Source organism: Hemiscyllium ocellatum, chromosome 45 (assembly GCF_020745735.1).
Source record: "Hemiscyllium ocellatum isolate sHemOce1 chromosome 45, sHemOce1.pat.X.cur, whole genome shotgun sequence".
Lineage (NCBI taxonomy): Eukaryota > Metazoa > Chordata > Chondrichthyes > Orectolobiformes > Hemiscylliidae > Hemiscyllium > Hemiscyllium ocellatum.
Window position 1 is genome coordinate 21,212,728 of NC_083445.1, and position 27,707 is coordinate 21,240,434.

The window sequence follows — 27,707 nt, forward strand, 5'->3', positions numbered from 1 at the left end:
CTACGGACTACCCAAAGTACACAAACCAGACATCCCACTCAGACCCATAGTATCACTACCAGGGACACCAGCACACAAACTGGCCAAAGAACTACAACAAAAACTGAAACACCTAGTCAGCGGATCCAAACACTCCATACAATCAACACAGGAATTCTTGGACATCATCAGGAATACACACATAGACAAAGAAGAAACCATGGTATCATTCGACGTGACGGCACTGTTCACATCAATTGACAAAACCCTAGCCAGAGAAACAATAGCCAACCTACTGGACATACATAACAGAACACAGGAGGCTGAACCTATCAACAAGGACGGCATACTTAAACTACTAGACCTGTGCCTCACCACACACTTTACATTCAACAATCAGATATACAAACAAATCAACGGAACACCCATGGGATCACCAATCTCGGGACTCATAGCAGAGGCAGTTATGCAAAGGTTAGAACATACAGCCCTACCACAAATCCAACCCAAACTCTGGATCAGATACGTCGATGACACCTTTGTAATCATCAAAAACACAGAAATAGAAAAAACACACCGAATCGTCAACGCCACACTCACAGGAATACGATTCACGAAAGAAGAGGAAAAGGATAGCCAACTCCCATTCCTAGACGTGTTAGTAGAGAGAACACCCAACGGAGAATTCACCACAAGGGTACACAGGAAACCAACACACACAGACCAAGTCCTCAACTATGAAAGTAACCACCCCAACATACACAAACGAAGCTGCATCAGGACACTATTCAAAAGAGCCACAACACACTGCAGTACACCAGAACTGCGAAAAGAGGAAGAGGAACACCTATACAAGGTATTCGCCAAAAACGGATACCCACGCAACTTTATCACCAGATGCCTAAGAGATAGACCACGGAACGAGGACATGCCACAACCAAAAGGACTAGCCACACTACCATACGTCAGGAGCGTCTCAGAACTGACAGCCAGACTACTACGACCCTTAGGACTCATAACAGCACACAAGCCAACTTCCACACTCAGACAACAACTCACTAGAACAAAGGACCCAATAGCCAGCACGAGCCAAACTAACGTAGTTTACAAAATACCATGCAAGGACTGCGCAAAACACTATATAGGACAAACAGGAAGACAGCTAACAATCCGCATCCATGAACATCAGCTAGCCACAAAACGACATGACCAGCTATCCCTAGTAGCCATACACTCAGACAACCAGGAACATGAATTTGACTGGGAAAACACTACCATCATAGGACAAGCCAGACAGAGAACAGCCAGGGAATTCCTAGAGGCATGGCATTCATCCACAAACTCCATTAACAGACACATGGACCTGGACCCCATATACAAACCACTACAGCTGAAACTGACACCCGGAAGCGGCAAGAACACCCATCAACAGACACATCGACCTGGGCCCCACATACAAACTACTACAGCTGAAACTGACACCCGGAAGCGGCAAGAACAAATCACTATAAATACCGGAAGAAACATCAAAGCAGCGCTTCACAGGAGGCTCCAATAGCACTGATGATGTTCCCTAGCCAGGGAACGAAACGTTTGCAGCAAAAACTTCCAGCTCGGCGAACAGAACCACAACATACCTCTCTATGGCTTTATGACTGTTTATGGATTTCAGCAAGGCATTTGACAAGTTCCCACATGGAAGATTGATGAAGAAGGTAAAAGCACATGGAAGCAAGAGGAAGTTGGCAAGTTGGATTCAAAATTGGCTTAGTGGCAGGAGACAGAGGATGATGGTAGAAGGCTGTTTGTATGACTGGAGGTCGATGTCCAGTGATGTTTTGGGTTCCTTGTTGTCCCTGATATATATGAAAAATGTAGATGAGAATGTGGGGTGGGTGATTAAGTTTGTGGATGACAAAAGTTATGCTGGATCTGTACAGAACTTTGGGTTTGGCCACAGCTGGATTACTGTGCGCAATTCTGATCACTGCGCTATGGGAAGGATGTAGTTGTCCTGAAGGGGTTACGGAGTAGATTCACCAGGATGTTGCTGGGATGGAGTGCTTTAGCTATGAGGACAGATTGAATAAGCTTGGGATGTTTCCTTTGGACCAGAGAACATTGAAGTGGGAGTCTGATAAAGGTGCATAGAGTTGAGAGGAGTGGACAAGGTAGTTGAAGGGTGGGAGCAAGGGGGCGTACTTTTTCGGTGAAGTGCAGGAGGTTTAGAAGGGAGTTGAGGAAAACCCAGAGGGTGGTGGGAATCTTGAATGCACTTCGTGGAAGGATGATAGAGGCATGTAACCTCACAACCTTTAAAAAGTATTTGGATGTACACTTGAAATGTCATAATGTTCAAGACTATGGGCCAAGTACTGAAAAAAGTACAGATTCAGCAAGTTTCGGAAGCACAGGCTCCAATGGTGCAAAAGACCTCTTATGTACTGTATGTTTCTATGAACAGAGTGTTGAGGATGTTTAAATACAAATACTTCTTCAAGACTCTGATCTGTTCTTAGTTAGAAAGCTGAATGCCAACCAAAACCTTTGGTTTCTTCACCTGTTAGGTGATGTTGAGGGCCATGAGCAATTATTGGTTTGATACACTTTATTTATCAAGGTAGCCTGGGTGAGTCGGAACTTTAACTTGAAAGAAATTGTAAAATATAAGAACTTTGTTAAATTGCTGGCAGTGGTTCCTCCCCCAGAGAAACAGGAGAGTGGATCAGGTTACTAGCTCTTGAGGGGTTGATACTGTTTTACTGGAATCCCTTCAAAGCATATCTGGCTAGAATGGGCAACGCATTAGAAATTTTACTTTTCCATAGAGCTAACAGACCACAGGACTGCTCACTCGTTAGAGTTGGTGGGGTTTAACCAGAAGGTCGCCATACTTCAAGTACTATTGAGAAAATAGTTGTTTATCATAACCTCATCCCGTGCAGGAATTGAACCTATGCTGTTGGCATCACTTTGGATCACAAACTCGTCATCCAACCAATTGAACTAAGTGCCAAAATGTTGGAAAGCTGTAGAATTAATTAACAGGCTGATAGTGATGATCTCAATGAGTTTTGATTGCCAATGGAGGGGATGTGTTGGAGATGCATTTTCCAAATTTGGCAGGGGTTTCTCTTTTTTTTTTCTTCAGCTATTTCTGCATATTATATGTTTGAGTGATTATGACACATGATATATCACAATCCTGCAATGTCTTATTTTCTAATTGCATGTTCTTATCTTCCTTGGCCATTTCACTCCCCATAGTCTGAATTGCTGCACTTGGGCTGTTCACAGTCACTTCAGTATCCTCCTTGCCACACACAATCCCATAGTCTCTTTCCAGTCCAATTTCCGTTTGCAATGATCCAAAGAGATATTTCTAAGTCAATTACAACAGCACCTTGGTGTGGAGGTGTTGATGTTGGACTGGAGTGGACAAAGTCAGAAATCACACTCGTTAGCAAGGTTAGATCTCATGGAATACAGAGAGAACTAGCCAATTGGATACAGAACTGGCTCGAAGGTAAAAGATGGAGGGTAGTGGTGGAGGGTTGCTTTTCAGACTGGAGCCCTTGTGGAGTGCCACAAGGATCGGTGCTGGGTCCACTACTTTTTATCATTTGTATAAATGATTTGGATGTGAACATATGAGGTATGGTGAATAAGTTTGGTGATGATACCAAAATTGGAGGTGTAGTGGACAGCAAAGAAGGTTTCCTCAGATGACAACAGGATCTTGATGAGATGGGCTGAGAAGTGGCAGAAGAAGTTTAATTTAGATAAATGTGAGGTGCTGCATTTTGGAAAAACAAATCAGAGCAGGACGTATACACTTAATGGTAAGGTCCTAGGGAGTGTTGCTGAACAAAGAGACCTTGGAGTGCAGGTTCATAGCTCCTTGAAAGGAGAGTTGCAGATAGATAGAATAGTGAAGAAGATAGTTTGTATACTTTCCTTTATTGGTCAGAGTATTGAGTACAGGAGTTGGGAGGTCATTTTGCAGCTGTACTGGACATTGGTTAAGCCACTTTTGGAATATTGCATGCAATTCTGGTCTCCTTCCTATCAGAAGGATGTTGTGAAACCTGAAACGATTCAGAAAAGATTTACAAGGATGTTGCCAGGTTTGGAGGATTTGAGCTATAGCGAGTGGTTGAATAGGCTAGGGCTGTTTTTCCCTGGAGCATCGAAGGCTGAAGGGTGTCCTTATAGAGCTTTCTAAAATCATGAGAGGCATGGGGAGGGTAAATAGACAAAGTCTTTTCTTTGGGTTAGGGGAGTCCAAAACTAGAGGGCATAGGTTTTGGGTGAGAGGGGGAAAGATATAAAAGAGACCTAAGGGGCAACTTCTTCACAAAGAGAGTGGTGCGTGTATGGAATGAGCTGCCAGAGGAAGTGGTGGAGGCTGGTATTTAAAAGGCAGGATTTAGAGGGATAATCGTCAAGTGCTGGTAAATTGGACTAGATTAGTTTAGGATATGTGGTTGGCAAGGACGAGTTGGACCAAAGGGTCTGTTTCCATGATGTACATCTTTGACTCTGTGGCACATGACACCAGGTTGTAGTTTAACAGGTTTATTGAAATCACAAGCTTTTGGAGCATTGCCCCTTCAGTTGAATTGAGAGGGAAGCAAACAATGTGGGCAGAGAAGTCGAAAGATCGTACAAATGGTGTGAATGGAGGGTTGAGTAATAAGTCTTTGCAGGTGACCAAGTGTTAGACAGTGTAAGTAAAGTATCAGTAGCTGAATAACAACTGAAGAGTTGACCTATATTTTCATTGAATGAGACAGACGATAATTACAAAAAATTAAAAATAAGGTGATGCTGGAGACAAACCAAATGACTGGAATAACGTGGAATGAGAATAACTGCTGAAAAAGCCAACAAGTCTGGCAGCATCTGGAAAGAAAAACCAGAGGAAGGGTCAGCGAACCGGAAATGTTAACTTTGAATTTTCTTCACAGATGCCTGCAGATCTGCTGAGCCTCCACAGCAATACCTGCCATTGCTCCCGATTTACAGCATCCGCAGTTCTTTTGGTTATTATTTGACTGGAATAACACGATAGATATAAGAGTCGCATGCCAAGGGTCTAAACAAAGTAATAAAGAACCCAAAACTGTAAAACTAATTAAGGTAGAGAAGATCATAACAACTTATCGAGGCGATGGTATCAAACAGGATCTTTACTCTATATTTTTGTAATGCATCATACTATTGTGCATTTTAAACCATCATCCCTTTCTCTCCGTGGAGGAAAGAAACTGAATTGTTTGACAAGGTGAATGTTTTTAAGGATGGCCTTGTCCTTCTATATCTGTAACCTTCTTCAACCTTACAATCTTTGTGAATCGGAGGATTCAGTCTTCTTCCAAATCCCAAATTTTTATAGTCCCACCTTTGTTAGCCATATCTTCAGCTGCCTAGACTGTAAGCTCTTTCCCCCTTTAAGATGGTCTCTTTGTGTGCCTTGTATTGAACTGTATTTATTTAGAACCATGCTGTGAAATGCCTTAGGACACTTTACATTAAAGGCACAATACAAATTCAGATTGTTGCAAAGATAAATGTAATATCATTGACAGAGCAGTTCCTGAAACAATCTTTAGTCATTAAGTGATCTTACCAGCACTGCCTATTCATAATGCTGCAGATGATGTTGCAGTTTGGTCACTTTGTGGCCCACTGCCTCCAGAGATGTCCAGACTCTAAATGGAAAACTGACAGTAGATGTAAAGCAATTGCAAAACTAAATTACTCAAAAACTGCAAATGAAGAAGAAAGGGAATGGGAGTGCACATGCCATGTGTTGGAATGTTTTCTTCTGCCCTGTCAGTCAATATTTGGCATAAGCTAACAACATTGCCCCGGTTCTAACTTAAATATCTCATTTCCACACATAATATACATCTTGCCTTATGTTATTTTTAGGGCGCCTAATGATTCACAGTATTTGTTCATTCTTGTTGTCTTGAGTGATGATCTGAGTAAGCCACCTGGGACAGATGCAATTGCTGATCTCAGTAAGTGTTCACACGCACACTTTTCTCTAACAGCTTTATAATGCATCGGTGATACAGGACTGGGCCTGCTTAGTCAGCTTACCTGTTACAGGAAATTGTGCTTCTCTCCCTCCAGTAACTGCAAAAGTGCCCAAAATGCATTGCCACTTTTACTGTCTGTGACAGAACTAAAACCATTACAATTGTTCTGGGGCTGCAATTTGTGTCGTTATGACTGTATTAGATTTATCAGTGGAAAGATGAGTAGGATTTCAACCCTAGTTAAAAGTGAAATACTTTACATCCCATTGACACCACACCACACCACATACCCAAATAGAATAGAGTGTGCTGTAGATAGTCACAATGCACTGGCTAATTCTGTTGCCTGTGCTGTTTTGTTGTGTATTGTATGTATGCTATATATGTCCACATATCTGTGTATATAATTGCCTGGTGGTACCAAATGTATAACACATGAGTAACTGCTGTTGAGTTTCTGTGGTTAGTGGGTGTGTTCATACCTCTTGTTGCATCTCCTGATTGCTAGAACTTATTCTGGTCTCAAAGTACTGAGTATTTTTGTTTGTCATACGGATCCATGTGTTTCTTAGTTGAATCCAGAAAAGAATTATGTGAATATTGATGCTGATAATTTGAAGATTGAAGGAATGCCAGAGTTGACCTTGACACTTTGAGGTAGTGACCCTTCTCCTGATTTGTGTCCACCCTCACCTTCCTGTATCCTTTAACTCAATGAATATGGCTATGATGTTAGAGTAGTAATGTTGCAGGACTGATAAGTACAAATGCTTCTCTGGTAGCTGGTATGTTAAATTCAGTTCAATAAATAGAATAAAAAATTACCATCAGTACTGGTGACCCCATGGAGCTACTCAACTGGGATTAAAACCCAATTGTTTTCTAAAATCCTTGAGGATAAGAACCCTTTTGTGATTGTCTTGTGACTGCCCTCTGAAATACCCAGCAAGCTACTCAATGGCCATCAGCATCTTCTCAACAGCAGTTAGCAATTGACGAATGAATGATGGCAATATCAGTGATGTTCACATTTTGTGAATGAACAAGTGAATAAATGAAAACAAGAGGAATAGGTTTCTATGTGGTGGCCATGATACGAGGAATTTTTCAATGGCCATAAAGTTTTGGGGGGGGGGGGGGGGGGGGGACACACTGGCAAGAAAGATGGCCCATTGCGAATTTTAGATTTATCCAATGTTGTGTTTTGATCTGAAGGCAAATGGAGCAGTGGTGTTACATTTGCAGAAATTGAATTGGGAATGGAACTGCAGATCCAGAAGTTAGATTTTGTTGGGAGGACTCTGGACCAAAGTGTCTCATTTGGAGATGTGAAATAGTTTGTGCTAGATGAAATGGAATTTGTCCTCTGGTTGTTAATTCAAGATAATTTAACTTCTGTTGAAAGATTTTCCCAAAAAAGTATTTCCTTTCCCATGTCAACTTCAGAGGGCATAGAAGGGAACAAGTTGACTGAAGGGATGGTTTGAGCAGGGAAGGGCAGAGAAGGAGGATGCTGGATATGGTAGTTATGTTACTGGACTAAGAATCCAAGCAGTTTATATGAACCATGGTAGTTTGAGAATTTGGTTTAAAATATCTGGAAATTAAACACTGATAATGAATATGAAGCTGTTAAATTAACATTAAAACCCAACCTTATTCACTCAAGTTCTTTATAGTTTATCTCTGACTTCAATGCTGTATCAATTTCTAACTTTAAAGTGGTCAAGCAGGTCACTTAATTATATCAGAACACATCACTGCAAAACGTTTCAGTGATTCTGGGGGAAACCAAATGCCACATCTCAAAGCAACTGGGGTTGGGCAATAATGTTAGGAACAACAGGGCTCACATCCTGAGAGAAATTTTCTAAAATACATTGACTTTTCAAGACATTTGAAGGAGAGATCAGTATAAGTGAAGAGTATTCATGGAGGGGGGAATAGAACATAGTAAGAATTCTGATGGAAAGCAGAAAAAAGGAGCAATGTTAGAGGAATGGGTGCAAATAAAAAGATTTTGTCTCCTGGCATTGCTTGATGTTGTAGGTCTAACAGCCTCTGGTTTGTACATTTTATATGTACATGTTTGTTTCACCAGAAGATTATTTCCTGTTGTTTGGATTAGTCTTGCTTTTAAAACCTCTAAGTAAAAAGTGAGGTCTGCAGATGCTGGAGATCAGAGCTGAAAATGTGTTGCTGGTTAAAGCGCAGCAGGTCAGGCAGCATCCAAGGAACAGGAAATTCGACGTTTCGGGCACGTTCCTGATGAAGGGCTTTTGCCCGAAACGTTGAATTTCCTGTTCCTTGGATGCTGCCTGACCTGCTGCGCTTTAACCAGCAACACATTTTCAGCTTTAAAGCCTCTAAACCAGTTTTTTCCGCATGTCATTTAATTTTTGAAAATCAAAAATGGTTCCATTCTGCCTTGCTTTTAATGACTACAAGGTAATTATGAAAATTCTTCTGTCTGTCAATTGTAACATCATGCTAGAGAAGGTAATGTAGCAAGGCAGAGTATTGAAGCACAGGTCTGCTTCCTCCATCTCTCACTGCATTCCTCATAAACGTGAGTTTGGATTTTCTGGCACACATGCCAAGCCAAGCTTTGATTGGAGGAATTTTGAAGACATCAAACACTGGTTTTGGTAAATGTAATCTCCTTGTAAATCCTTGTAATTTGTTGAGCCTTTCACTATGTTACAAATTGTATTTCCAGCAGTAAGTTCACAATTCAATAGAGAAGTCATGATTTCCAAAAATACACTGACCATTTTCAACAGTTCAACATTTTTTGATAACTGATTCTGGATTGAGTAGTCTCAGCGAATGTCTCACTATCTTATTAATTGGTACATTTGTGATCACTGCCTTTTGCGAGTATGAAATTTGAACTACCCCGATCAGGAATTCCACTAATCATGCATGTTGAAAGATGAAATATGCTGGAGTGATGTGTGCAATATATACAGTGAATCCAACCCTATAACATTGTCTATCTTCTATGACATTGTTTATAATTGACAGAGAAATGGAGAATCTCCCATTCATGATATTTATTGCTCATTAATTTAGTGTTTCCACCGCTCAGTGAATATGTGAAGAGAAAACACCTGTTGTCCAGTGTGTGACAAGAGGAATCGTGTTCTTGTTGCTTTCTGAGTGTCTGGACGGATGGATGAAGTTCCCATTGCCCAATGAATGTCATGGGATGGGGAGAAACTAGACTTCTAGTGCCTGACAAGAATCTAAAGTTTTGGGACAATGATACTTCCATTTCCCATAAATAGTGTTCCTAGTGTCTGATAAATATCTATAGGAGATGGGAGTTAGAGTTCTCAAATTACTCAGTGAGCACTGGTGGGACCAATAATTCTGGTGGGGAAGGAGGAGCGGTTTATGAGGGAATAGTTCTTCCATGCCCTTTGGAATATCTGAGGGGAAATGGTGCGTCTCTTAGGCAGTGAGTACCTGGCAGGGTATAGGGCATCCATTGCCTGGTGATTGAAGCTAATACTTTGTTGATTATTTCCATGCCTGTCAGCTTTTAATGGCTTTTCAATCTTAGATGGTTATATGATAATGCCATGCATGTCCTCTTCAAATTACATGTTGTCCATGTTTGTTGAGGACTTGATGGCAGCATTCCTGATGAAGGGCTTATGCTCGAAACGTCGAATTCCCTATTCCTGAGATGCTGCCTAACCTGCTGTGCTTTAACCAGCAACACATTTTCACCTATTTTTGAGTGCCTGTTAGTGTAATATATATCAAAAATACAGTCTTCCCCTAAATAGTCAGAAGTATAAAATCCCAAGTTATTACCAATGCTGATTTTGATTCTGTTATATATTCCTCAAACATAAATGGGCAACTATTGTGGAAATATTGTGAGGGGATGGGACAGGATGGCTGTAGCTATTGTCAGTTGCTGACGACTGAAATACAGAAGGTGTTGCTTTTGATACTCTTGGTTCAGCAGTTGGAAGGTTAATGCTCTAAAGCCATGTGAAAGCTTTTCCTATATAGTGGTTCCATCCACTATCATGTTAGGTCTATTTTAACCATGCAAAAAGAAGTCTGGCAGTAGTAGCCGTTCACTTTCACTGTCCACAACCAGCAGAAATATAGCACCATGTTGAAGTAGCTTTTGTGTGGCTCATTACTTGGCTTGGATATAAGTTCAAGAAGTGTTGGTTTCCATTACAAGTGCTTAAATGGTGAAGGATGTAAATTGGCAAGATTGGTTCCTTAGATAACTTGATTGCATATAGCAGCTGTGGCTTCTGATACTCTAAAACAATTCCCAGTGATAGTAGGTCGCAACTATTAAAGGAGAAAGTGAGGACTGCAGATGCTGGAGATCAGAGCTGAAAATATGTTGCTGGAAAAGCGCAGCAGGTCAGGCAGCATCCAAGGAGCAGGAGAATCGGCGTTTCGGGCATGAGCCCTTCCTGAAGAAGGGCTCATGCCCGAAATGTCGATTCTCCTGCTCCTTGGATACTGCCTGACCTGCTGCGCTTTTCCAGCAACATATTTTCAGCGCAACTATTAAAGGTACAGGCTGATCAGGATAGTGAGTGAATATCCATTTGGTTTATAAAACTCATTTACCCAAATGTTTAGATCATTCTGAACCTTTGTAATATGGCCCATTGAGGGTTCCAGAAGTTATTGTGAAGTTTCCATACGATCTGTAAATATTTGATTATGAGCCAGGGAAACCGTCTTTGCAGGTCAACTGGTAAGCGGATCAAACTGTCAAGCTTTTTAAAATATATAAAACCCACCAAAGTAAAGCTATTGTGGTAACAATCTTACTTTAGGCCTTTTAGTGACCATAAAGACAGCATTTAATTTTCTCATCTGGGGTTATATTGCTGTTGTTTGGTTTAAAGGTAGTTTTCTAACATCAACTTACATTTTTAATGAAAGAAGGGGATCTTTTAGATTGTGTGTTCCTGTGCATCTGATGCCCTTGCCCTTCTAACTAGTAGGGGTTACAAGTTTGGAAGCTACTGTTAAAGGGGCTTGGGTGAGTTGCTACAATGCTTCTTGTAGATGGTACTCACCGCTGCCATTATGCATCTGGACTAAATGTGAGTGGATAGGGTGTCAATCAATGCAATTGTATTTTTCCTGAATGGTTTTTGAGCTTCTTAGAGTGTTGTTAGAGTTGTACCCAACCAAATAAGTGGACAGTGTACCATCACCCTCCTGACTGTGCCTTGTAGATCGTGGACAGGCATTGGGAGGTAGGACATGAATAACTTGCTGCAAAATTCCTAGTCTTTGATCTGCTTTTGAAGCCTGATCTACTTATGTAAAATATGATTTGCCTGGATAGCACATAAAAACAATACTTTTCATTGCATTTCAGTACATGTGACACTCCTGAGGAAGTGCTGCACTCTCAGTGCCACGGTTTGGATCAGAAATTTGCTAGCTGTAAGAAGACAGAAGATGGTAGTTAATAGGAAATGGTCATCCTGCAGTTCAGTTACCAATGGTGTACTACAAGGATCTGTTTTGGGACTACTGCTGTTTGTCATTTTTATAAATGACCTAGATGAGGGCGTAGAAAGATGGGTTAGTAAATTTGTGGATGACATGAAGGTTGGTGGAGTTTGGATAGTGCCGAAGGATGTTGTAGGTTACAGAGGGACATAGATAAACTGCAGAGCTGGGCTGAGAGGTGGTAAATGGAGTTTAATGCAGAAAAGTGTGAGGTGTTCACTTTGGAAGGCACAACAAGATACAGAGTACTGGGCTAATGGTCAGATTCTTGTAGTGTGGATGAGCAGAGAGATCTTGGTGTCCATGTGCATAGATCCCTGAAAGTTGCCACCCAGGTTGATATGGTTGTTAAGAACTTGTACAGTGTGTTAGGTTTTATTTGTCGAGGAATTTAGTTTTGGAGCCATGAGGTCATGTTGCAGCTGTATAAAACTCTGGTGCGGTTGCACTTGGAGTATTGCGTACATTTCTGGTCACTGCATTATAGGAAGCTTTGGAAAGGGTTAAGAACGAGTTTTACCAGGTTGATGCCTGGAAGGCAGGTCTTATGAGGAAAGGCTGAGATACGTGAGGCTGTTTTCATTAGAGAGAAGAAGGTTGAGGGATGACGTAATTGAGACATGTAAGATAATCAGAGTGGACAGTGAGAGCCTTTTTACCTTGGATGGTGATGGCTAGCATGAGGAGACATAGATTTAAGTTGTGGGGCGATAAATATAGGACAGATGCCAGAAGTGGGTTCTTTATTCAGAGAGTAGTACAGGCATGGAACACACTGTCTGCAACAGTGGTAGACTCGCCAACTTTAAAGGAATCTAAATGGTCATTGGATAAATGTTGGGATAATAATGGAATAGTGTAGGTTAGATGGGCTTCAGAATGGTTTCACAGTTCACTACAACATCGAGGTTCAAAGGGCCTGTACTGTGCTGTAATGTTCTATGTTCTATGTACTAGATGAGGGAAAAGCATGCTTGACCTCATCCTTACCAACCTGCCAACTGCAGATACATCTGTCCATGACAGTATTGGTAAGAGTGTTAACCACACAGTCCTTTGAAGATGAATTCCCACCTTCACTTTGAGAATAACCTCCATCATGTTGTGTGGCACCATCACCATGCTAAATGGGACAGACTTTGAACAGATCTAGCAACTCAAGACTGGATATCCATGAGGTGCTGTGGGCCATTAACAGCAACAGAACTGTACTCCAGCACAGTCTGCAACCACATGGCCTGACATATTCCCCACTCAACCATTACCATCAAGCCAGGAGATCAACCCTGGTTCAGTGGAGAGTGCAGGAAGGCATGCCAGGAGCAGCACCGGGCGTATCTAAAAATGAGGTGTCAACCTGGAGAAGCCACCAGCAGGACTACTTGCATGCCAAACAGCATAAGCAGCAAGTGATAGAGTTAAGCGATCCCACAACCAAGGATCAGTTCGAAGCTCTGCAGTTCTGCCACAACCAGTGAAAAATGGTAGTGAACAATTAAACAACTCACTGAGGAGGAGGCTCCGCAAGTATCCCCATCCTCGATGCAGCAAGAGCCCAATACATCAGCGCAACAGATAAGGCTGAAGCTTTTGCAGCAACCTTCAGCCAGAAAAGCTGAGTGGATGATCCATCTCTGCCTCCTCTAATGAAGCCTAGCATCAAGATATCAGTCTTTACTCAACCAAAAAATGTTTGGAGGCACTGGATATTGCAAAGGGTATGGGCTCTGACAACATTTTGACAAAGACTTGTTTTCCAGAACTTACTGCTCCATTAGCCAAGCTGTTCAAGTGGACAAAGACACATCCCTCCCTGATCTGCTTAATGCTTTCTGTGCTCGGTTTGAGCAGAATGCCAGCGGTGTGGTGTCACCTGCCATGACAGCTCCGGATGGACTTGTTCTCTCCATCCCCGCTGCAGACATCAGATTGGTCTTCCCGAGAGTCCTGAGAGACGGGCCCGGACAGAGTCCCTGACCATGCACTTAGAACCGTGTGGACCAGCTGCTAGAGGTATTCACTGACATCTTCAACCTACTTATCCTATAAATTAAAGTCCCCACCTGCTTCAAGAAGACCACCGTAATCCCAGTACCTAAGAAAGCATCTGCAACGTGCCTTAGTGACTACCACCCTGTCGCTCTGACCTCCATAATTATGAAGTGCTTTGAGTGGCTGGTCATGGTTCACATCAACTCCGGTCTCCCAGCCTGCCTCAATCCCTTACAATTTGCCTACAGGTCTACAGTGGATGCCATTTCCCTAGCCCTGCATTCATCCCTGGAACATCTGGACAACAAGGACACCTATGTCAAACTTCTGCTCATCGACTTCAGCTTTGCCTTCAACACCATTATCTCCTGCGGACTGATTTCAAAACTCCAAGTCCTTGGTCTTGACTCTGTCCTCTACAAGTGGGTCCTCAGCTTCCTGACCCATAGCTGGCAATCAATGAAAATAGGCAACTGCATCGCCTCCACTACAATCCTCATCACTGGAGCACACCCCACCCCCCCAAACCCCACCAGGATGTGTTCTCAGCACCCCTACTGTACTCCTTGGTCACCCACAACTGTGTTGGTGAATTCTGAATGAATGCCATCTTCAAGTTTGCTGACAACACCACCGTAGTAGGATAGATATCAAACAATGACAAAACTCATATCACATTATTTATACAGATTCTTTCCATTTCTGTTTTATTCTCTTGTGGGATGTGGATGTAACAGATGTACAGCACCTATTGCCTGTGCCTAGTTAGCATTTTGTCAATGTCAGCCCCGGAATGTTGTGTTGGATTAAGTGGTGACAATGCCTTTGAATGTCAAGTAGAGATGCTTGTTTGAGATGGTCATTTATATAATGCATGTTTATATTTATGGATTTATTGAACATAGAAAAATGTTCCAAAGCACTTTACAGAGACCTGACTGACTTTTTGCTGCATTGCCACTGCATCCATAGACAAAGGGGAAATTCCATTCACTACTCATCACAGTCCTGATGCAGTGAGTGCTAACTTCACTAACAATTAGAGATGTTTTTAGCTTCTTTCATTCATTCAACCCATTGAATTCTCTGTATTAAACCTCACACTTAATGTATGCTGATTTTTTTTCCCCTTGGTTCTGCCTGGTTGTGAACTTGGTCTCAGTGTCTTTGTAGCTGCTTTGCTGCTTCAACAAATTTGACGAATTGCTCGGTTATCCTGATATACGGCCCTTTATAATTCAGGTCACTTTTGTAGCTCAGAGTTAGTAGGGGTCCCAGTACTAATACCTTAGAGCATCCAGTTGTATATAATTTCCATTTTTAAAAAAAAATTGAGTTTGGATATGTTACAATCTGCCCTCCTGTTGGACTATGTTTCTTGTCATGTACTAATTGTTTTTGTACAGGTACTAATTATTCCCCTTTTATTTGGTCTGTTCTGTTAACATAAGGCTAATGCAGTTATAGTTACCAGTTTATTTTATTATCTTTCTGTAAGTACCATTCAGCTTAAATTGGTATCTCCCCATCCCTTCAGCTTAAACATACAGCCTGACCATGCCATATCTATCTACACCTGCCAATGAAAGTGCAATCTATCATTTCCAGCAACTCCTTTAATCTTTCATGTAAAATGTGATCGAGAAATAAGAAGCTGGAGAGTACAAAAAATCTCATCAGAAGATTCTGTGTTCATGGCTGATATTATTACTGGTAAGCCAGATCCTAGACTGAAGCCTTGGTTTGATAGATCATACTTCATTTTCTCCTGGTTTTAACAATCTGGTCTGTTTCTGAAACTTAAACATTTTTAAATGCATTCATGGATGACGACTTTGCTCGCTAGGCCAAAATTTATTTGCCCATCCATAATTGCCCTAAGGGCAGTTAAGAGTCATCCACATTCTCTGGGGACCCAAGCTCAGTTAAATTTGAATTCAATAAAAATCTGGAATTAAGAGTCTAATGATAATGAATCTGTTGTAAATTGTCTGAAAAGCCCACCTGCTTCATTAAAATCCTTTAAGGAAGGAAACTGTCCTTATCTGGTCTGGCCTACATGTGACTCCAGACCCAGAGCAATGAGGATTAACAGTCCAGCAATAATACTATTAGGCTGTCACTTCCTAACATATAATGGTGCAGGTTGTTTTAACAATATTTCGAATTTCCTGTTCCTTGGATGCTGCCTGATCTGCTGCGCTTTTCCAGCAACACATTTTCAGCTCTGATACTCCAGCATCTGCAGACCTCACTTTCTCCTCCTATTTACTGATAATGCCAATTCAGAGGTATTTTAAAAAAACAATAAAAGCATAATCCTATTAATCCCAAATCCCAAGACACTCCTCTGTAAATTCCAAAAAAGTATCCAAAAAGCGCTCCTTGTCCAGAACTCTGCCAGAGGAAGTGGTGGAGGCAGGTACAACTGCAACGTTTAAGAAGCATTTGGATAGGTATAATGAATAGGAAAGGTTTGGAGGAATATGGGCCGGGTGCTAGCAGGTGGGACTAGATTGGGTTGGGATATCTGGTCGGCATGGACGGGTTTGACCGAAGGGTCTGTTTCTATGCTGTACATTTCTATGACACTATATATCTCCTCACACCTTGATTAACATAATGTAAGTGTGAATTTAAGCCTAAATTGAAAATGCTGATAGTTCTTCCTGGACTATCTTATACCTAAGCTTAAATGTCCTCAACTTCAAGTAACTTCTTCAATGTTTTATCCAAACACTTATGGCTTGGAACTGTCACTAACTCCTTACTCGAAAGTAATCTAGTTTTGTAATATTCTCCTCTTCTCAGGACCACTGCTCTGTATAACCATCTCTATTCAAGGACTTCATAGAAGTGCCAAATATGAAGTAAAACTTTTTTTATGTCTGTCTGTCTCTGTGTGTGTCACTCTCTGTCTCTTTCTCTAAGCTACAGATGTCTCTCCAGTCTCAAAAAAATTCAGGTCTAGAAATTGCTAGCAGACCTTAAAGCATAATTGTTTACCTTGCCAAGTCATAAAGCATCCTAAAATAAACGAACACTCATTTGTGCTCTCTCAAACTCTTCTAAAGAAATCGCAATGGTTACAGAAATGGTTGCACGTTAATAGCTTCAGACACACTGTATTCCATATGGTACTAACCCAAATCTAAAATAAATAATATTAAATTCCATAGCTTATGTCTGAACTTTATTTAATTTCGCACTTGAGCTACTTTCTCTATGTTGATTTTGTAAAGATGTTTCATAGATAATGCATCCCTATATTCACGTGAGCAACCAAAAACATTTTTTCATACCTATTCTCTCAAATTTAGGGTGAGAGGGCAATGATTTAAAGGGACTTAAGGGGCAACTTTTTCATCAAAGGGTGGTGCATGTATGGAATGAGCTGCCAAAGGAAGTGGTGGGGCTGGTAAAATTACGGCGTATAAAAGGCATCTGGGTGGGTATATGAATAGGAAGGGTTTAAAGGAATATGGGCTAAGTGCTGGCAAATGGGAATAGGTTAGGATACTTGGTCTGCATGGAGTTGGACTGAAGGGTCTGTTTGCATGCTCCATATCTCTATGTCTCTAAGAGAGGAGTACTAACAATCAAGCATGAAGATGACAGAAAAATGTGAGAGAAACTAAACCTTATTTGGCTAAACTGTACCTGCCGCTCATGCCAGCCTGGAATCTGTTCTTCTTTTAAACCCTGGAACACTGAGCAGGTCAGGCAGCATCACAGAGGCAACCAATTATTTCACAATAAGCACAAATCTTAAAGAATAACTGGTATTCTTCACAGATGGTGTCAAATCTGCTCAGTGTTTCTAGCATTTTATATTCTCATTTAGATTTCCAACATGAGCAGCACTTTTTTTCTTTGGATCTTGTTTAAGCTCATTAATTTTTTGTTTCTCATCTGCCTGTGACAATAAGGAACAATGATGTAGTGTGCTGCAGGTTGGATTGAGGCAGAAAAGTTATGTCAAGTGCTGCTTTCAGCTCTGCCGAGAAGGAGGGATATAGTGAATGGGGTCACAGGAAGATTTCTTGCTTATCTTTGCAGTTCTGCTTAGATCAGATGTGTTTCTGCTTCCTATGCAACTATGACTGGTGGGTGGGGCTGACTGTATTGTCATTCTCTCATATCTCCATCCAAATCTACCACATTTATTTTTCAGTAACAAGAAGTTGCATTTGGGTAACAGGACTTCTTTTAATGTGGTGAAACATCCCTGGGTCTCGAGTACATTAACAAACAACATTTAGCACATAAGGAAATCTTTAGTTGGAAAACAGCTAGGTTTTAATGAATATCTTGAATGGAGGAGAAATGGAGAGGTTTGAGAAGGAAACTCCAGATCTTGCAGCCTTGGTAACTGAAGACACAGTTGTCAATAGTGAAATGATTGAAAGCAGATGATACAACAACCGACACTGGAAGATTGCAATCATCTTGGAGGTTCGCAGGATAAAGGATGTGAAAGAATGAGTTAGGACCAGGGGCAGGCCTGAGACTGTAACAGCATGTAATAGGATTGCAGTGAATTGGTTTGTGTTTCAAATACACATTTCAATCTACACCTGATAATCTTGATTCCCTTAACCGAAATCTATCTAACTCCACATTAAAATTATTCGGTGACCTTACCGCACCACCTTCTGAAGCAGTGAGTTTTGAAGCCATAGAAGTCATGGACATAAATAAAAATATTTTTGTCTTTTCCATAAAAGGTCAACATCTAATTTTAGAACATCGGCCCCTTTAAAACCGAGCCTTGTTCTGGTCTCACCTATAAAAGGAAATAACATATTCACATTTACCTTGTCAAGATTGTTCAGAACTTAATTTGCAGACTTATTAGTTGCATATTGAAATTGCTGTACTGAAAGGCAGACAAGTCAGTGAGCACATGAGGAATAATGTGTGGTGAGTGTTAGCTTATGGAAATCAGAGTTTTGGGTGAACTGAAGCTTATCACTGAATCATAGGGTGGTTACAAAAGGAGGCCATTTGATCTGTCATGTTGGTGCCAGCTTCTGCAAAAGTAACTCACCTAATTCCACTTTATCAATCATGTCTGCTCATTGCTCTTATGCAGTGTTAAGTCATCTTCTGACTATATACTGTAGCCTAGAGTATTTAGTAACTGAATCACTTCTTTTTGGTATCTTTTCTTTCATGTAACAGCTGAATTTCATTCTTGGTTTGTATAGTTAAAGAGCCTTGTCAGGTAATTAACACGTATTATTTGAAGGAAATTCTCAATGGTTTATTCATTGTGTATGCATTGAAACAAACTTCATTTTAGAAATTGTTGTGCTGAAAATTACCCCGCTCCCTGAAGTCTTTAAGAAGCAATTAACATGCATTTGGATGTGAAGACTGGAAGAAGATAGATATTTTGATCCCTGGATTGGTGTTAAAGTTGCCACATTTTGTACACTGGGTACAATTCCTTGCTCATTTGCTAAATTTGATTTCTAATTTAATGCAACATGTTCACAAAGTGAAGTTAAAACCACATTTAGTGTGAAATTACAGCTTATGTTCTTCCACCAAATTCTGAGGAAAGGAAACAAATCAGAGTTTGCTACCTGGTGTCCCATATCTTGTTCATTATAAATGTGTGAAAGCTCCATCTTTGTGGAGTGATTGTTTGTAAGTACAGGTTTAGAAGTAGAACATGTAAATAATTCTCTTAATGTCAAACATTTTTTAGTTCAATTTCATTCAAGAATTTTTGTTTTAGAAAAATTAATGATTGTTGGAAAGGTAAATTCCTATGGCTCAGCTTGAACCAACTGTTGACTCCCATCACCCTGATGCTCACTAAACAACACTGATTTCCAATCAAGAAATGTCATAACTTTTAAAATTCATGTCCTTGTCAAATCATTCCATGGCCTTCCCCCTCCCTATCTCTGTAATCTCCTCCAGCTCCACAGCCCTCCGAAGATTCTGGCCTCTTGTACATCCATGATTTTAGTTGCTTTAGTTTGCCATTGTTGACTGTGCTTAGGCCTGAAGGTCTGGAATATCTCCCTAATCCTCTCCAACTTGCGACCTTACTTTTTACATTTAAGATATCACTAAAATCTACCCTTTTTGATCAACCAACCTGTTCAACATGCTATGCCCCACCTCAAGGGTGGGCAGGCGTTACGGACTAGAGGTAGTAAGAGTACCTCTTCATACAGTCTTCTCCTATAATGTGTCTTTCATTAACGCAAATTGGCTGAAACGTGCTTGGTGAATTGGGAATGCTGTTTTTAAAATATAAACTTGTAAAACATGTGTTAGCTATAACATGATTAGATCACCAACTATTTAAGTAGTTATTTGTTTTGAGTGATTTTCGTATAGCACGAGGCCACACAGGAATGAAACCATCGCATTATAGAAGAAATAACTACTTCATTGTATGATGCCCTTGACAAGTGTCTTGGAATACCATTACATTAAAGAGGCTATATAAATTTAATATAGGTTGCTGTTATTGCATGGGCAAAAAGTCCAAGTCCCTGTTTGTCATTTTTAACTTGTTTCAATTAATATTTTTGCCCTCTTTCTTTGTGATAAAAAAGCATTCTTTTGGGATTGGAATCTTTGGTTCTTTATCTACCGTGGCAGAATTATTTTTAAAGAAACAAAGTAAAGGATTTTACCAGCTTACAATTACTGCCTTATTTTAGATTTAATGAAGGCTGATAGCAGATAGACACAAATGAAGGTGACTGTGATTATTAGCAGTTTCAGCATTGAGGCTAAAAATATTCACATGACTAAGTCACATGAAGTAAAACCCAAATCAGCTGTCTCAAATGTAACAACTGAGTTCGAGTTTACTGGTAAATGCACTCCCTATAAAGTGGTAAACCAATTTCCTTTTCTGGAGAAGGGCAGGTATGATTCCGTGCAATTGTATGAAAAAGTCAACATTTTCAATCCCCACTCCTGTACACTGTTGTCCCCTTTTGTTGCCCCCCCCCCTTTGCTTCCCATAGTCCCACTCTGGTCTCTTTCCTCTATATTGTTAAGTCTCAATCGCCTTCTACTCCTCTTTCTGCTAATATGATTCTAGTCCTGCTCTCTGTTGCTGATCTCAGCCAGTAGTTCAAGGGCTATAATCACTGGGCCAAAGGGGGAGGTGGGGGGATTGTACTACTTAACAAACTCCATTTTGCCATGTGCACCCAGAATTAGTCCGATGTACCACTGGAACTGGACTAGTCATGAAAAGCAGGATTTCTATTTACATAATTTTTTTTATTGTCATCATCACTACTTTCTAAATAATGCTTTGACTATTGACCAGAAGCGGCTTGTGCCTTAACTGCTTCATTATTTGTGTGAGTGATCTTGCATTATTGTGGAACTGAATGGCTGCTGATACAGTGCAAGTTAGTGTAGTTTTTTTAGATGTTGGAAATGGTATCAGTGCTAGTCTCTTGTCCTTGTGTCCGCTTGCTGGGCTGTCACTGAGTATATTGCTCTTGGCTAGATCTAATGTATTGATGGGGGTGGGCAAGAGGCTTTCGACTATGACTGACTATATTTGAAAGGTGTGCACTGAATGCAGATTGACATGTTTGCTAAGTGTGCCTTCAGAGTCCTATTACATGCTTTACTCTTTGTTGTCTCACAGCTGCCTGTTTCGGTGATTGTGTTAAACAGGCAGCAGAAACTCTACACTGAACATGTTTTGCCTGAATTTCCGAAGGTTTACCGAAAGAACGACATGCCTGAAGCTATCGAATCACTGGTCTGCAGCGAGAAGGAAGTTGTTTTTATTGTGTTCTTGCTTTCGTTGAGTAACCAGCTGGAAGCAACGTGTATCAGTATCAGTGCTGCTGTGGGCTGCTGCTCTTTAATGTGTATGATAGGAAGGTGTGCGGTTTGCTGCAGACTGCTCAGCCAGCCTGTGCATTAGTTGCCTTGCTGAGTGAAGCCAGGATGTTGTTCGAGTCTCGCTGGTAAAATTAGCTCCCTTTCTCTCTGCTGCCTAACTGCTAATGCCAAGAGCCAAAGAAAGAAGAATCCTACGGATCTATGTTTTAAAATCATGAATCAGTGTTCAGAGGTGACCTGTCAGCAGTCTACTGATCACAAAGGTTCGAAGATGTCCTCTGCCTTGCAAAAACTTGAGAACTTGGCCGTAAGAATATTTAACAGGAGTAGTAGGGCCTCTCAACAGGACTTTGAGACAGGTTCAGAAAGTGATAGCCGACAGGAGTCGGAGTACTGTTTAGCCTGGAACTTGCACAGTAAGTGTCTATTTATGTATTAAAAGGTTTCCTTTTTTAGATCAATTTAATGCTTGACTGAATTCCCCTGCTACTGTTAATTAAATGCTCAATGTGGTATCATTTCTTAATTCCGGTGTACCTGAATATTTGCTCGTAGCTGAAGGGCATGAGCTGTAATGAAGTGTCTGAATTAAGAGCACTGTGAAAAGCCATTTGCTTGATCTACTGTGCAGTACTTTGATTGAAAACCCACAGGCAATCTTATACTTTAGGACCAAGCGCAGGTGCAGCAGCTCTTTGTACAGCTGACTCGATCAGCTCATCACCCACCTTATTTTCACTTGAATGTATATCAGGGCTAAATAGCTCTTTGTAATGCCAGGTTTTATGTGTTGCTGTTACCACCAAGACAGCTGGGTCGAATTCAGAACAGCAGTCAGTTTCCCAGTTTGCTCAACTGCTTCCTGTGAGTTCGAGAGCACTCTGTAATTTGTTGCTTCAGTTTCTCGTGGAAAAAGTAGGGGGCAGGGTTAGTACATGCTGGCCTGTCATCCATGGGACTTTGATTTGGATTCAGCTGCCAGTAATGGAGCGAAACTCTTTACACTTGTCTTGTTAGGCACTGGGATCCCAATATAAAATGTCCCTGGGCTGAGTGTACTTGGTTTGCAATGCGTTTCGACCCAGAGCATGGTGCTACTTCAAGGTTGGAGTAAAATGGTGAAATATTTATTTTATATGAATATTCCTGACCTTGGAAGCGTTTAATGCTACAATGAATGTTTATATTGAAAAATATACAGTCATAAGTCATTGAAGGAGGTCATTTGGCACATTGCATCTTTGACAAGTTATCCAAATAGTTCCATTCCCCTTCTGTTTTCCTAGAGTTCTGCTGGTGTTTCCATTTAAAATATGTTTTTTATTTGATTTTTGCCAGTCCCTATTGAATCTGCATCGTTCACCCTTCTAGATAGATAGTGCATTCCAGATTATAACTTGGTTCTTTAAAAACCGATAACTAAACAAAATCTCCTCCTATCCCCATTGGTTCTTCTACCAATTATCTTAAATCTGTGCCCCTTCGTTACTAAATAACCACTCGAGAATACTGTTTCTATTCATTAATTCTATCAAAGCCTTTTAATAGCTTTCTCAATTTCTCCTGCCACCTTCAAACATTTATGCTTCTGAATCTCTTGCTGTTCCTGGACACCCTGTAAAATTGTCCCATCTTGTAAAGTCCTCATCTCCTCCTCCATCCCAACATGGCACCACTTCACACTTCTGTTTTGTTTTGTGTTTGCCCATTTTACTAGTTTATGTCTTACACTGCTTATCCACTTTTATCCAGTTCCACGATTAATGCATTTCCAAATTTTGTGCTGCCTTCAATCTTTAAAATTGTGCCGTGTATTCCCAAGGCCAGATTATTAATTTGTGTAGTAATAAGCAATTTCCCTTGATACTAGAGCCTTGAGGAGTGCTATTGTACATTTCCTTTCAGTTTGAAAAACAAAAGTTCATAATTATCTACTTTCTGTCTGTCCACCAAATTTGTATCCAATCTGTTGTTGTCCCTTTAACATTGGACTTCAGTTTTGCAAACAGGACAACTATGTAGCATTTTATTAATTGTCTTTTGGAAGAATCTACGTATTCATGATTCTTTTCTGTTTTTGTCAACCCTAACGTATCTCACCTTGATGTGTCTGTGAATTTTACATACATAAAAAGTCAAAATTTCTTTTGGTCTCCCTTGTAGCTTCTGGTAGGATAAAGTCACCGAGAAAGTATTGTCCTCATGAAGAAGTTTCTGTCTTTAATGACTGGTTACTCTGTAGTCAGATGGTGGTTAGAGCCTTGGAAAATCTTATCCCATGCTGGAAAGTCTGGCGTTGCAAAAAATGATAGAAGAGCTTGTGGTGGTGGAGGAAAATGATATTAAAAACTTAGGATGCTATCCTCACTCAAGACCAAACATGCTGGGACTCCTTCTTTAGAACAGAAAAATCATGAAGCAGTTCAATAGAGTAGATATAGAAAAGTTGATCATGTTTGGCAATCAGAAACGAGAGACCTTAAGTATGATAGTCACTCATAAATCTAGTGAAAAAGCCAGGAAAACTTTTATCCAGAGATTGATGGGAATGTGAATTTGCTACATAGAGCAGTTTTGCAGTGTAGTATAAATGTATATACAGGGAATCTCAATAAGTACTTGAGGGAAATTGGATATGCTGATAGGATGAAATAAAATAAGGTGGGAGAATGCTCGTGGGGAGCAAGAGCACAGGCATAGAATATTTGAAACGAAAGGGCTGATTCTGGGTTGTAACTTACAATGCAATTCATTCAATTTAGTTGATATAATTAGTGATATATTTAGTTAAATCCTGAATCGTGGTGGCTTCAGTTATGTTCAGCTTCAATTTGGTCTTTAAACTAATATCCTTATCTTGCTCTTCACTAGCTTTACCTGTTAAAAGCTCTAGAAATAGTATTAAGTGTGAAACTAAATGGTGTCAGAAGATGGAAGGGCCTTCCTTAATGTCCAGTTAGTTTGAAACGTGAGCAATCTAGCTTTTTATTCCCACCAAAGATATTCTTTTAGCTGTCATTATGATTATCCCTGCACTGAGCAATTGACTAAAAATGTCCATATTAGAAAGGAGGTGGTGCTGGTGTCTTAAAACACATAAAAGTGGAGAAATCCCCAGGACCTGATCAGGTGTATGCTAGGACTCTTTGGGAAGCAAGGGAAATGATTGCTGGACCCCTTGCTGAGATATTTGGATCATTGATAGGCACAGGCGAGCTGCCAGAAGACTGGAGTTGGCTAACATGATGCCACGATTCAAGAAAGCCAGGGACATATAGATTGATGAGCCTGACATTGGTGATGGGCAAGTTAGAAGGATAGGAGGGAATTCTGAGGGACAGGATTTGCATGTATTTGGAAAGGCAAGGACTGATTTGGGATAGTCAATGTGGCGTTGTGCATGGGAAATCATGTCTCACGAGCTTGATTGAATTTTTTGAAGAAGTAACGAGGAGGATTGATGAAGGCAGAGTGGTAGAAGTTATCTGACTTCAGTAAGGCACTAAACAAGGTTCCTCATGGTAGACTGGTTAGCAAGTTAGATCACATGGAATACATGGGGAACTAGCCATTTGGAGACAGAACTGACTCAAAGATAGAAGACAGAGGATAGAGATGGAGGGTTGCTTTTCAGACTGGAGGCCTGTGACCAGTGGAGTGCCACAAGGATCAGTGCTGGCTCCACTGCTTTCCATCATTTATATACATGATTTGGATATGAACATAGAATGTATAGTTAGTAAGTTTGCAGATGACACCAAAATTGGAGGTGTAGTGGACAATGAAGAAGGTTACCTCAGATTGCAACGGGATCTTGGTCAGATGGGCCAATGGGCTAAGGAGTGGCTGATGGAGTTTAATTTAGATAAATGTGAGGTGCTGCATTTTGGAAAGGCAAATCAGGGCAGGACTTATACACTTAATGGTAAGGTCCTGGGGAATGTTGCTGTACAAAGAGACCTTGGAGTGCAGCTTCATATCTTTTGAAAGTGGAGTCTCAGGTACATAGGATAGTGAAAAAGGTGTTTCGTATGTTTTCCTTTATTGGTCAGAGCGTTGAGTAAAGGAGGTGGGAGGTCATGCTGTATAGGACATTGGTTAGGTCACTTTTGGAATATTGAGGGCAGTTGAAACTGTAAGCAAGTTGTTAACCATTTTAGTCTTTTACAGAGTATTGTCAAAATTTAATGCGAGAGAGATTATGGGCTCTTTTCAAGAGATTTATGCTATTATGTTATGAAGCTTTTTTTTAATCGATTCAAAGACCTTCCTATGTGGGGTAGCAAATCACTTTAGAGGAACAATGCCATGACTGAGGACAATACCATGTTTAGCTGAAATCCTATTGAGTTTGCTGGTGACGTTTCTGGGGAAATGAAATTTAATGCCCTGATTCCTGTGCACCACTAAACCTAATTAACTCACTAGCACATGTTCCATGCCCTGGAGAAAACCATGCAATGATGTCCATAAACAGAACACAGATTTCCCTGATGGTTCTGTGGGTTTGACCAACATAGAAAATTAAAAATTAAACCACTAAATTGCATTATTATTTTGTGCTACCTGTGCTGATCGCAGTTGGGCAACATCAGAGGCCACTGCCATTACTAACATTGTTCTGGACCTGTGGGAAATCAGCCACTCTTACTATTCTGTGACCATTGGTGAAAATTTGTGTTTATTGATGGGAATGGTCATGCCAGCTTTTTATGACTCCCTGCTCTTTAAATTCATTGTACTTTCTGTACTAATGGAAAATGAATGGACAGGCATGGTTAAAACTATAACCCTGACTTAGACAAGTTTAGCTACCCTTCCATGTTTGATGGATCATGGGAGCATTGTGATCCTGGTTCCATTTTCTCCTGGATTATTGAATCCATCTAAATATATGAGAGGCCATGGATGAATACGCAGACGAAACTAGTACAGAAATAGTAGAGGCGTCATTAAATATATTCAATAATTTGATTTGATTAAAAAGCTGTATTAGCTAAGTCTATTTCTAAATTTAAGATGGGAGACATATCCTTGGTCTATAGACCAATCACCTTAACACATTAATGTTAGGAAAACCAATTCGGTCCCAAATAGAAAAATATTCAGGAACCAAAGGTGTAATAACAAATAATCGTGTCAAGTGGAGGGAATTTCATTTCAGGCATTCAAGAGGGAATTGAATTATTATCAGAAAAGGAAGAATGTGCAGAATGATTTAATGACATTAGGTAGCTCCGACGAATAGAGAGAACTTGGTGAAACTATTCATAGATTCCTGAATTCGGCAGAGCATGTGAATAGGATAGTAAAGAAGGTATGTAGGACACTTGCTTTCATCAGTCATGGCATTGAATATGACAGCAAGGAGGTAACTGACTTGTACAGAGTATTGGTTAGGCCACAGCTGGAGTACTATGTACAGTTCTGGTGACCAGAACTGCACGCAGTAATCTAGCCATGGCCAAACTGGAAGGATGTGACAGCGCTAGAGAGGGTGCAGAGGAGGTTCACTAAGATGTTGTTTGGGATGAAGCAATTGCATTATAAGAAGAGACCAGATAGGCTTGGATTATTTTCTTAGAACAGAGAAGGATGGGGGGGAGGGCATGATTGAGATGTATAAGACCATAAGGCGTATGGACAGTGAGTAGGGAGCAGCTTTTCCTTTTGGTTGGAGGGTTAATCACAAGGGGGCACGGTTTGATTTGATTTATTATTGTCATGTATATTATGATACAGTATTGTTTTGTGTGCTATACAGGCAAAGTTTTGCATGTTATACAGTTTTAGGGCGAGAAGATTTTTTTTTAAAAAAAGCTTTTTCACTCAGAGGATGATGGGATTCTGGAATGCAATGCCTGAGAAGGTAGAGAGGCTGGAAACCTTAAACTTTTAAAAAATATTTTGATAAGCACTTGAAATATCATCACGTTCAAGGATATGGGACAAGTGCAAGAAATTGGGTCTAGTGTGCCTTTAGTGGTAGTTATTGTTGGTGCAGACTCAATGGGCCGAAGGGCTTTTCTGCGCTATCTGACTATAACACGAGGAGAAAGCCATTGCGCCTTCAGAAAGTCAGTACAGACAGAATGGGCAAAGTAGCCTCTTTTTGTGCTGTGATAACTGCATGTCAACACTCACAGTCGTGGTCCATCTGTGAATATGTTAGAATCCCTGTGGAGATCTACAAACAGAAAGAACCAAACATCCCCAGTGGGGGTATGAAAGTGGTCAAGATTTTGCCTTTCATAGCTTTTCCATTAACAATCAAATGCAACTCCTGCAGCAGCACGGTGGTTCAGTGGTTGCCTCACAGAAGCA

General features: G+C 40.6%; 1 protein-coding gene across 2 annotated transcripts in view; it reads left to right on the forward strand.

The window, feature by feature from the left end:
* LOC132836058 (cAMP-dependent protein kinase catalytic subunit alpha-like) overlaps positions 1-27,707 on the forward strand; it is a 237,741-nt gene that overhangs the window by 42,248 nt on the left and 167,786 nt on the right. Inside the window, exon 1 of one of the 2 annotated variants that reach the window (XM_060855300.1) lies at positions 21,216-21,799. The exons of the other annotated variant lie outside the window; for it this stretch is intronic. Coding sequence (XP_060711283.1) covers positions 21,598-21,799 — 202 coding nt within the window. The 5' untranslated portion in view covers positions 21,216-21,597. Of the gene's footprint in view, positions 1-21,215; positions 21,800-27,707 lie in introns of those variants that run through there. 2 annotated transcript variants of the gene reach the window in all.